At 41.6% G+C, this 12,684-nt stretch overlaps 1 protein-coding gene across 6 annotated transcripts in view; it reads right to left on the bottom strand.

The window, feature by feature from the left end:
• LOC140212067 (AP2-associated protein kinase 1-like) overlaps positions 1-12,349 on the bottom strand; it is a 178,983-nt gene extending 166,634 nt beyond the window's left edge. For all 6 annotated transcript variants that reach the window (XR_011889639.1, XR_011889638.1, XM_072282536.1 and 3 more), the window contains exon 1: positions 11,966-12,349. Coding sequence is in view for 4 of the 6 variants with exons in the window: in XM_072282536.1 (XP_072138637.1) it covers positions 11,966-12,125 (160 nt within the window). In the remaining 2 variants the exon portion in view is untranslated. The remainder of the gene's footprint in view (positions 1-11,965) is intronic.
• Between the last annotated feature and the right edge of the window lie 335 nt (positions 12,350-12,684).

Here is a 12,684-nt window from a genome sequence, read left to right as displayed (position 1 = left end):
CTGAATTTGAGTGAATACAGGTCCAGAGCCATCAAACGCTCTCATATGACAAGCCATTCAATCCTGGAATCAATTTTGTGAACCTCCTTTGAACTCTCTCCAGTTTCAGCATACCCTTTCTAAGAAAAGGGGCCCAATACTGCTCATAATATTCCAAATGAGGCCTCACCAGTGCTTTATAAAGTCTGAACATTACATCCTTGCTTTTATATTCTAGTCCTCTTGAAATGAATGCTAGCATTGCATTTGGCTTCCTCACCACAGACTCAACCTGCAAATTAACCTTTAGGGAATCCTGCACAAGGAGCTGCCCCTCCACCCATCTTCATATCATCTGCAAACTTGCCAATAAAACCAACAAATCCATCATCCAAATCATTGACAAGTTAACAAATTTCACATCACATGCTGCTGATAATAAACCTGATTCTGATATATAACATAAAAAGAATCGGTGCCAACACAAACCCTTGTGGAACACCACCGTAGCAGCCACAACCAGAAATGGCTCCCTTTATTCCCACACTTTGTCTCCTGCCAATCAGCCATTTCCATGCTAGAATCTTTCCTGTAATACCACGGGCTCATAGCTTGTTCAACAACCTCATGTGTAGCACCTTGTCAAAGGCTTTCTAAAGATCCAAGTATACAACATCAACCGATTCTCCTCTGTCTATCCAGCTTGTTGTTTCTTCAAAGAATTCCAATAGATTTGTCAGGCAAGATTTTCCCTTGAGGAAACCAAGCAGACTATGGCCTATTTTATCATGTGCCTACAAATACCCTGAGACCTCATCCTTAATAACCAACTCCAACTTCTTCCCAACTAGAGGTCAGACTAACTGGCCTATAGCTTCCTTTCTTCTTTCACCCTTCCTTCTTAAAGAGTGCAGTGGCATTTGCAATTTTCCGGTCTTCAGGAAACACTACAGAAACTAGTGATTCTTGAAAGATCATTACTAATGCCTCCACGATCTCCTCAGCCACCTCTTTCAGAATTCTGCAGTGTACACCATCTAGTTCAGATGACTTATCCACCTTCAGACCTCTCAGTTTCCCAGGAATCTTCCTTCTAGTTTTGGCAATAACGCACTTCATTAAGATAGTAAAGCGTTAACTTGTTCTGCTGACATTAGACTTCAAACTAATCTCTGCTGGCTTGTGCACCTGTAAATTAGAAAGTGGCAATATAATTATGTTCCTGTCTGGAAAAATGTGGAACTACGGTTGAAAAATGAGGAACTACCTCTTTGTACACAATCTCAGTTTGATGGCTTTTGCCTTTTAAGGTAACCAAAGGGTCTTTGTTACTGTTGCTGGACATGTGACTATGGAGATAGCCAAGACTTGTTTCCTGTTACATGGCATAAATGATATAAAAATTCTGTATCTCTGTACTTTGGGGAAGAGAGACCACTGGTACGGATCCCGTGTATGTCCGACAAGTGTGCTCTCTTCCTAGTAGCGAGCTCCTACCAGTTGCTTTATTTCCCGTAGTACTATGTGTTCTTGCATTGGGTAAAAGGTGATAATTAGAAGTAAGGTTTCAGCATCATGATCCCCAACACATGGAACTTCCACCATATTGTTAGTGTCTTCCACAGTGAAGACTGATGCAAATATATTTATTCAGTTCGTCCCCCATTACTACCACTTCACTATCGTTTTCCAGCAGTCTCACCTCTCTTTTACACTTTACGTAGCTGAAGAAACTTTAGGTATCCTCTTTAATATTATTGATGAGCTTACTTTCGTATTCTATCTTTATCTTCTCAATTACTTTTTTAGTTGCCTTTTGTTGGTTTTTAAAAGTTTCCCAATTCTCTAACTTCCCACTAATTTTTGCCCTATTATATGTGCTCTCTTTGGCATTTATGTTGGCTTTGACTTCTCTTGTTAGCCACTGTTGTGTCATCTTGCCATTAGAATATTTCTTCCTCTTTGGGATGTATACATCCTGTGACTTCTGAATTGCTTCCTAAAATTCCAGCCATTGCTGTTCTGCCACCATCCCTGCCATTGTTCTTTCCTAATCAATTCTGACCAATTCCTCTCTTATGCCTCCGTAATTCCCTTTACTCCACTGTAATACTGATACATCTGAATTTAGTTTCTCCTTCTCAAATTTCAGGGTGAATTCAATTATATTATGATCACTTTCTCCAAGGATTTTTTTTTACCTTAAGCTCTCTAATCAATTCTGGTGCTTACAAAATACCCAATCCAGAATAGCTGATCCCCTCATGGGTGCATCCACAAGGTGCTCTAAAAAGCCATCTTGCGGGCATTCTAGAATTTCTCCTTCTTGGAATCCATTACCAATCTGATTTTCTCAATCTACCTGCATATTGAAATCCCCCATGACTATTGTAACATTGCTCTTTTGGCGTGCACTTACTATCTCCTGTCATATCTTTACAACTGTTTAGGGGTCTGTATACAACTCCCATCAAGGTCTTTTTACCCTTGCAGTTCCTTAGCTCTATCCACAATGATTCAATAGCTTCTGACCTTATATCACGTCTTTCTAATGATTTGATTTCATATTTTTACCAACAGAGCAACACCATCCCCTCTGACTTCCTGCCTGTCTTTTTGATACGATGTGTATCCTTGGACATTAAGCTCTCAGCTATAATCTTCTTTCAGCCATGATTCAGTGATTCATTATGCAGTACATGCCAATCTGCAACTGTACAAGTTCACCTACCTTAGTCCATAAACTGCACACATTCAAATATAACGCATTTAGTTCAGTATTCACCTTTTTCAATTTTGTCCACCTTTTACATTGCTACTCATCCTGCTGACTGCAACTTTGCCCTATCAACAACCTCTCCTCACTACATATGGTCTGTTTGTAAACCAGCTACCTCGCTTCCTCATCTTCAGCACTATCATCTGCCTTTCCTACAATACTTCTTGCAATGAAATATACACAGTTCAGGATACTAGTCACACCATGCTCAACTTTTTGATTCCTAACTTTGTCTGAGATCTTACCAACATCTGCCTTCACAACCTCTCCACTAACTGTCCTGGCACTCTGGTTCCATTCCTCTGCAACTCTAGGTTAACTCCCCCCCCCCACCGCCCATGCAGCACTAGCAAATCTTCCTGCTAGGCTATTAGTTCCCCTCAAGTTTAGGTGTGTGGGCACGTGGCCAAGTAGTTAAGGCATTGGACTAGCGACCTGAAGGTCATGAGTTCGATCCCCAGCCGAGGGAACGTGTTGTGTCCTTCAGCAAGGCACTTAATCACACATTGCTCTGCGACAACACTGGTGCCAAGCTGTATGGGTCCTAATGCCCTTCCCTTGGACAACATTGGTGTCGTGGAGAGGGGATACTTGCAGCATGGGCAACTGCTGGTCTTCCATATAACCTTGCCCAGGCCTGCGCCCTGGAAAGTGAAGACTTTCCAGGTGCAGATCCAAGGTCTTGCCAAGACTAATGGATGTCTTAAAGTTTAGGTGCAAACTGTCCCTTCTGTACTGGTCTCACTTTCCTTGGAAGAGAGCCCAATGATCCTACACCAACCCCTTAGCAACATACTAAACTGTATAATCTTCCTAATTCTTGCCAAACTAGCATGTGACACGGGTAGCAATCCTGAGATCACAACCCTGAAGGTCCTGCCCTTTAACTTAGCACCTAACTCCCTGAACTCCCTATGCAGAACTTTGTCATTTGTCCTACCCATGGTACCTACATTGGCACCTACATGGACCATGACTTCTGGCTGTTCACCCTTCCACTTAAGAATGCTGATGACTTGATCCAAAATATCCCAGACCCTAGCACCCGGGAGGCAACATACCATCTGGGAATCATGTATCATGTTCTTGCCCACAGAACCTCAAGTCTGTTCCTCTAACTAACAAATCCCCGACAACACTAGGTGCCTTTTCATCCACACCCCCCTCCCCACCACCACCACCCCCGAGTCAGAGCTGGACTCAGTGCCAGAAACCCGAACACTGTGACTTTCCTATGTTAGGTTATTCCTCCCCCACCTCCCAGCCAATGGTATCCAAAATGATATATGCATTGTTGAGGGGGACAGCCACGGGGTACTCTGCACTGGCTCCTTAACCTCTTTCCCCTTCCTGACTATCACCCAGTTTCCTGCATCCTGCACCTTGGGTGTAATTACTTCTCTATATGACCTATCTATCATCCCCTCTGCTTTCTGAATAATCTAGATTCCATCCAGTTCCAGCTCCAAATCGTTAACGCAGTGTTAGAAGGTGCAGCTGGATGCACTTCTCGCAGGTGTAGCCATCAGGGATGCTGGAGGTCTCCCTGCCTTCCCACATCCCACAAGAGGAGCATTCTACTATCCTGCCTGGCATCTCTACTGTCTTAACTGAGCAGATATAAAGAGGGGAAGGGAAAATAAACTCAACTTCAAGGCTTTCTTTTCTTTTGATGTCTCTGACTGAAGCTTCTCTTTGCTGAAGCCTTGAAGAGCTAAAGCCTTGAGATCATCACTCTGACTCTATTCACTCAGATATCCTCCTACTTTAAAAAATGGGGTTTCCCTCCCAATACTTTTGATGCTGCCCTTATCTGTATCTTCTATTTCCCGTATATCCACGCTCACCCCATCTTCTGCTATAATAGTGATAGAGTCCCCCTTGCCTTACCTACCACCCCATCAGACTCTGCATGCAACATATTATCCTCAGCAACTTCCACCATCTCCACCTTAACATATCTTTACCTCCACTACCCCCCATCCCGGCTTTCCACAGGGACCACTCCTTCTGTGATTCCCTTGTTCATTCATTCCTCCTTGCTAATCTCCCTCCAGGCACTTATCCCTGCAAGAGGTCAAAGTTCTACACCTGCTCATACACCTTCGCCTTCACCTCCATTCGGGGCCCCAAACAGTTCTTCCAGGTGAGGCAACACTTCACCTGAGATCTTATGGGGTTGACCATTGTGTCTGGTACTCCCGATGTAGTCTTCTGGACATTGGTGAGTCCCATCGTAAATTGAGGGACATGTTCATCAAGAACACTAATGGCCACAAACAAGAAGTCCTGGTAGCCTACATTTTAACTCCCATTCCCATTCCAACGTGTCGATCCATGGCCTCCTCTTGTGCCTCACCCTGCCTTTTTATTCAGGCATCTTCACCCTGCCTTCTCAGTCCTAAAGACAGGTCTCAACATGGAATGTCAACCGTTTATTCCTTTTCATAGATGCTGCATGACGAACTGAGTTCCTCCTGCATTTTGTGTGTTGGTTTGAACTTTTGCTTGGCATTTACAGCAATTCCACACAATACTGTGGGCATTCGCTCATGCACAAACCTAATATTCAAAAGCATTAGAAAACCTTGACAAATAGCTGAGCTCAAGTTTGATGTTGGTATCAGTTGAATGCATCAGGAGGGATTTTGTAACTGGGACTACATCGCAATCACATGACAATCATTAAAGGCTCACGAGCCAAACAACAGCCTCACCATTCAGCTCTTTCAGTCTCACATCCAGACCAGTTTACATTATAGGCAGTAGGCAATGCACTTGTTGAGTTTTACAGTATAGACCACTACAGTGTGCAGTTTTGGTTTAGTTGGTAGCACTCACAACCACCTTCAGGTTTATCCAACTCTGGAAACCAATTTAACATTTCATATTTTCTTCTAATGCAGTACTTAACATTTAAGTAACAGACAAGCACTTGAATTATCAAGGCATGTACAGCTATGGAACAAGTACTAGTAAATGGAATTAGTACACATAAAATTTCAAAACTCCAGCACTTTTATGACTTTGTCGATCCAGATATTCAGAACAATTAGATGCAACACCTATTAATACCCAGAAACCCTTTTAGTTCACTATTTTTACATACTGCACAGTAGTATAAATTTCCCAATAAACCCAGTGAGTTTAGAGGAAAGCTGAAACACAAAAGCATTCTGGATCCCATCTCCGAATGCATACCTCACTCACATTTTGGACCCTTGACTCATATTCCAGATTAGTGAGTCAATCAGATGCCAAACAATTAAGATCTTCAAAGAAAAAATGCCAAATTATCAGTTTTATTGTAGATAGAAACTTGATCATCAGCATGGACGTGGTGGGTTTAAGGGCCTACTTCTGTGCTGTATGGCTCAATAAGTTTTTGTATGACTCAATGAGTGCCATCAGACATTATATAAGACCCTGTCTGCACACAATGGTATGGATTGTTTTATGCCCATTTTAAAAGAATGAAAAAAGGAATTATAACCTGTTACATGCTCAAGGAGATCGTTTTTTTTTTGCGAGAATGATGTAATGGTCTCTTGGAGGTCACCTGATGTGATTTTCCCGCTGATGTGAGGTCACGTGATGACATGTGCACCATAGCTATATAAGGGTTGACCCAGATGACGCAGCAGGTTTTTAGTTTGTAGATTTCCAGGTAGACCGTGCTGTATCTCCGTTTCTGTTGCGTGTTTGTTTTTGTGATGCAGTTTCATTTTTAAAACGGTTTTGCATTCTATTGCAAGATACCATATTATTGGACTGGAAATTTTTGGCTAAACGTGTAGATTTACTCAATTCCAACAGTGGAAGGAAGAGTGAAGAATCTATCGAAGTGCAGGATCGAAGGATCGAGAGGAGTCGGCATCGCTTGGCAGTTTAATAAAGGATTGACCTTATTGAGGCTTCATTGGAGGAGTAGCTACCTGCATCGGAGAAAACCCTTGCCAAAAAGAGCAAGGAGTTCATGCAACGGTTTGCTCTCTCTCTAAAAAATTTAAGGTCAGTTGTTTTAAACTGTTTATTTTTGGCATCGTGAATTCTGTGGACAGAACCAGCAGAAAAGTCACGTCTACGAAGAAATCTTTCTCCAGAGAAGTCTCTCCCAATTGAACGTATAGATCTGTTGGACTTTTGAATTTATCGCTTTAAGAACTATATCTGACTTTATCACTTTAAGAACTGTTTTCGCATTTAACTCTTTAAAAAACCAGTACCGAGTGACGATTTGTTTGAACGGCTGCATACCAGTTAACTTCCGGTTAAAGTTTTTGTTTGTTTTTTTTTCCTTATCGTTTGTCCGTGTTTAATAAATGTTTGGTTGTTTTAATATACCCTGTCTCGATTGATATTCATTGTTGCCATTTACGTAACAAACCAGTCAATCTACATCACCAAAGCAGATTATCTATCCCACTGTTGATTAAGGTATCTTGCATTACTATAGTTCTTCCATTCAACAATGACTACACTTCAACAAGTACTTAAATGAGCACAAAGTTCTTTGGGCTATCCAGAGATTATGAAGGACAAAATAAGTATAAGCATACCAGCAATCTTTTGCGGTTCCCTACCACATAAAATTCAAAATTTTACCAGAAAGTAATGAATTAGTACAAATGGAGAAGCATATCAAAGGTTAAAATGGATTTTAATGTGACTTGATAGAATAGTCTTCACATCCAATTTTACTGTCTTTGAGTACCATTAGATGGAGGTGGAAAAGCAATCAAACCAGTCAGTTTTGACAATACAACTTTGATGTCATGAAGTCTGCATTACCCACGGAAGAAAACAGAATTACTGGTTGTTCAGCTGACTTTCTGGTATGAGATGCCATAGAAACTGCAAGGTACATTCTCAGTGTGCTGGTTATTACAGCTACCAAACACCATTTGGGTAATGGAAATTCTCCTTTTAAGAATTCACAAATTCTCTACCCATAAATTGAAAACACAGAATAAAATTGATTCTTACAAAGTGTGGGATAAGTAAATAAATACCATTTAATTTCCATTTTGCATTTCTTGACACATGCGCAGATGATGTAGTTTTGTATTACAGAAAATTATGATACAAACTTTCTTCTACCACCCCACCTAATTCCATATCCCTCAATTATCCTGAATTCCAATAAGCTATCAATCTCAGACTTAGCCTATGAGCATGAGAATTCCAGAGATGTTTGTACTTTTGCATAAAAAAGTTCCTGCTCATGTCAGACCTAAATATATTACCTACGCTTATCCCAAGGCAATGCCCCCTGACTCTGGACCCTCTAACTGAGAGAAGACTGTTCAGTAAATACTATCCAACACAGTCAGAGACTTGTACTTTCATGACAGCACATTAGTCTCCTGAATTCCAGAGAAAGCGTGTCTATTCCACCTAATCTTTCCTCACAGTAAAGTCCCTCCCATCACAAGGCAATGCAGAACATCTTTATGACACTCACTATAATAGTATTACTATTTTTATTCCACAATTTGAGCTTCAGTGGTAAAGCATTTATTGTCCATCCTCTATTTCCTCCTGTGAGTGTTGACAGCTAAGTGCCTTGTTATGCTAATTCATGGGGCATTTTTTTAGTCAACCACAATAGTTTTAGTCCAGAGTCACAAGAGGACCAGACAGGGCAAGAATGAGAGGTTTATTTCCCTTAAGGACGATAGTCAATCTATTGGATTTTTACAATAATCCAGTAGAAGAGGGGTCCTCATTACTGACCTTCATTAACTTCACATGTCACATAGCTATTTCTGACAGGAGAAGAGGCAGAGACAGGTTACTGGTGCCTTAAAACCAGTTGCTTTGGGCAGATGGGGTTTGTCAGCTGTGGTTGGCAACTCACCTAGAAGGAAAACCCTGATCTCAAACCTCCACTGCCTTGCGGCGATTCCCACTCATGGGGAAGGCTTCGGGAGTAAACCCCAAGGAAAAATCCGGAGTTGGAATTCCTAAGGCTGTCCTGCACTGGGTTTAAAGCTGACTGGCAACACCTGCAATGCCACCGGTAGCAAACTGTATCAGTCTTTGCCATTCCTTTGGATTCATCAGACGTATGAAGAGGGAAAACCTGAAACATGCTCTCCACATCATATTGCATATTCATGTGGACAGTTGGAACTCAACATCCATGGCTGACTGTGACCAATGGAGGGCCTCATTCCTGAGACTAATGTAATGATTTTTAAGTGAATTTCAATAATATAGTGCCATGTTGCGGTTTGAACTCAAGTCTTTGGGGACTGTTAGTCAGGTTACAGTATCATCACCAGATATTCCTGAGAAAAGGGAATCAAAACTGAGTACTCCAAATATAAACTCAAAGATTTGTTTTGATCAAAAGAAAAAATTAAGTTAAAGTGCATTATAATACACATTGTAATTTTACATTGTTTACAAAGTTAATTTCAAATCTTGTTCAGCTAAAATTGCTCTTCCATTTTATAATTATTATTAGTACACTCTTTCCCTATAAACTAATCTAAAGAGGGAATAACTGAAGCAGAAAACTTTCAGAGATCTAGTTTACTATTCCTAAAAATGATACAGAACATTCTTTCTTGCCTTACACCAACTGGACCAATTATTTGGGACATTCATCTAACCAGGAAAGCTCGAAGATAATTCACTGACCTCGCCTATCTAGCTCCAATATAGTTATCTTGACTGCCTGATAGGAAGCGATGAAACAAAATTTCACAGCTGCAACAAACTAATGTTTAAATCCAAAACAATTGTTATCTCTACCAGGCAAAGGGCCAAATGTGCAAGGACAATTGCTGAGTAATGTAAGGGAACTGAGCAGTCAGCCTACTATTGGCAAGAAAGATGATTGTTGACATTATTACGCTCAAGCATCCTGAAGAAACCATTTTTAAAATTGTCTTAAAGTGCCCAAAAGATAAAAGGGCCTTCTAAAGACAGCAATGTCAAGTAAATGCATCTTTGAGCAGAGGTCTGATAGTACAGTATGTCAATGTTGGAACATGAGATTGAGCTGATCAAATACACTGGAACATTCATTAACAGTTAACAGTCACCATTAACTTCTAATGCCATGGCTAGTGAATGGGCATGTTTTAGTTTATTCACTAAAATCAACATTTTCATACTTGTGAAATTGCACATCTATAATAAGTTTGCAATGATCAAATATATTCAAATAATAAAATACAAAAGAATTTTTGTATTCAAATGCCTTGGTGTCCACATCTCCGAGGATCTCACCTGGTCCCTGAATTCTTCCATCCTGATCAAAAAGGCGCAATAGCGCCTTTATTTCCTGCAGAGCATCAAGAAAGCTCAGCTCTGTCCCAGGATACTCACGGACTTTTACCGCTGTACCATTAAGAGCATACTCACCAAATGCAGCTCAATGTGGTATGGCAATTGTCCCGTATCGGACCGCAAAGCACTCCAGCATGTGGTGAAAACTGCCCAGCAGATTATCAACACCCAATTGCCCACCATTGAGAACATCTACCATAAACGCTGCCCGGGCAGGGCAAAAAGCATTATCAAGGATACATCTCACCCTAATCATGGACTTTTTACCCTCTTCCCATCCAGTAGGCACTACAGGAGCCTCCACTCCCACACCAGCAGGCACAGGAAGAGCTTCTTCCCTGAGGCTATGACCCTGCTGAACCTCACATCACAGCGCTAAACAGTATTGCACCCATATTTACTGTCTCAGTACTTTTATATTTGTGTGCTATAGCCTTTAATTTTTATTCGCAGTTATTTTGTAAATAACACTATTCTTTGCATTTCTGGTTAGATGCTAAGTGCATTTCACTGGCTTTGTATCTGTACTCGGCACAATGACAATAAAGTTGAATCTAATCTAATCTAATTTTTACAAAATGGTGAAAATTGCACTGAATTTAACCAAGAAAACACAGAATATTGAATGCATTTTTTGGAGTTGCATAGTAGGGATAAGATGTTAAAAGTAAGATGCCATTTGTTTTCTCATTTGGATGCAAAAGATCCATGGTATTGTTTCTGAAAGCAGGGAAAATGTAATCTGAGTAATGGCCAATATTTTTCCACTCAACCATAATTGCTAAAAGGATTAGCTGGATACCATCACAATGTAGTTAATTGCAACTAGCTATGATGCACTTTCAGCAACGTAACATTAACTATACCTCAAAATATTAGTATTTATTTGTCTGTAAAGAATTGGACTACCTACAGTTGCAAAAGTGGCATATATCAATTCAAATCTCTTTGTATCAACACAGAATATGCTGGAAAAAAAACTCATCAACTCAGACAGCATCCAAGAAAAGAGAAAGTTTGCATTTCATATCTGTGACCCTGTGTCACAGTTTAGATGATTTTGCCACTGGACCTTCTCTTTGCTCAGATGTTGCCTAACTGAGTTTTTCCAGCATTCTCTGTTTTTGTTCCAGATTTCCAGCATCTACAGTTTTACTTTAATTTTCTTTTTGCCATAGTTGAATTCGGTAAAACGTGCTCGCAGATACCATTTTCTTTGTTGTTACCTAGTTGTGGCAACTACACAAAAGAAAATCACAATCAGTAGAGCAGTGGGCAAGCAAAATACAAAAAGGCACTAAACTACCGGAAACCACGAAATGAAGTGTAATGAAAGATCACTTCAGGGATCTAAAACTGGAAAAGGGTAATTTTTATGTACACTGCTTTAGAGAATTCGCAGTACTGAAGAGACTATATGGTCTAGCGCATTGTGTACGTGCTAACCTCGCCCTATCAACAAATCCACCCTTCTCCTTCTAACTCTCAACTGCTGGTTATAGAAGTTTCAGACGCTAAAGAAGTCTTTTTTCGGAATCTGATGGATTATATTAACAGCCAGATTTGCTAAACACCTTTTCTGTCCGAAATATTTTTGTTTCTGTCTCCATTCCTTCAAAAGACCTCAACCCGGTCACCCAATAACCTTGTATTTCATATACATATAAATAACACGTCTTGTCTCTACAATCATCAGTTTCTGTAAATCAAGAAGGCGGAAGGCAGCAGGGAATGGGGTCAGTGTTGACAGTAATTGCGCCCGTCCCCGCCCCACCGTGTCAGCGCCCGACGACCCCCGGATCTAGAACGCGCATCTGGAACATCGGTCGGGTTCAAACGCGCGTAACCGTCTCGCGCCGCCCGAGTAACGGCGGCGGGCTTCCCGGCCGCCCCCGTGTCGCTTACCTTCCGCTATCAGCTCTTCCACCGTGACCTGGTAGCGGCCCACCGTGTACACCTTCCCCTGGAAGGACGACCACCCGCCGGCGCTTCCGGACTGACTCACTGCTCCTCCCGCTGCCACTGCTGCCGCGCCCTCCCTCCGAGCATCAAAAAACTTCTTCATCGTGTCGTGAGGTAAATGGAAATATGCTGTGTCCACGACCACCCCCGTTCTCTCAGCCGCCTTCCTTTCCCCTCACTTCACCCGCCCCTTCAGCGCCACCTTGTCCCACCGCATAATGACTCTAAGATGACGGAAGACTGGGCGAACACTCGGCACAGGTTAGCAGTAGCCGGCAGTGCATCCCTGACAGACTGAGGCGGTGAGGGGAACCTGCAGCCGGAGCCGCCCCTCCCGGAAGCGGAAGTGTTCATTCAACCCCCCCCAACACGCACACCCCCCCCCGATTAAACTATTTCCAATGTTGGCAGCGTACCATTAAACCCCGGGATAAATTATAAGGAACTTTTTTTTAAACCGAAACATAGTCAATGGGAGTAATTTCAAAGGGGGGGGTGAAGAAGAACAGGTGGCAGTTTCAGGTAAGGAAGAGTTTAAACCAAGGTGACTTTGCCGAGTGATAGTGTCCCAGATGAGTTGTTGCTAGGATTTTTGCCAAATGGTAATGATTATAAAATGGGGGGGCACAAATATTGTAAATCTGAAATCTAAATATAAAATG

Source organism: Mobula birostris, chromosome 18 (assembly GCF_030028105.1).
Source record: "Mobula birostris isolate sMobBir1 chromosome 18, sMobBir1.hap1, whole genome shotgun sequence".
Taxonomy (NCBI): domain Eukaryota; kingdom Metazoa; phylum Chordata; class Chondrichthyes; order Myliobatiformes; family Myliobatidae; genus Mobula; species Mobula birostris.
The sequence above is the reverse complement of the archived record's forward strand: the minus strand, read 5'-3'. Positions and strand labels throughout refer to the sequence as shown.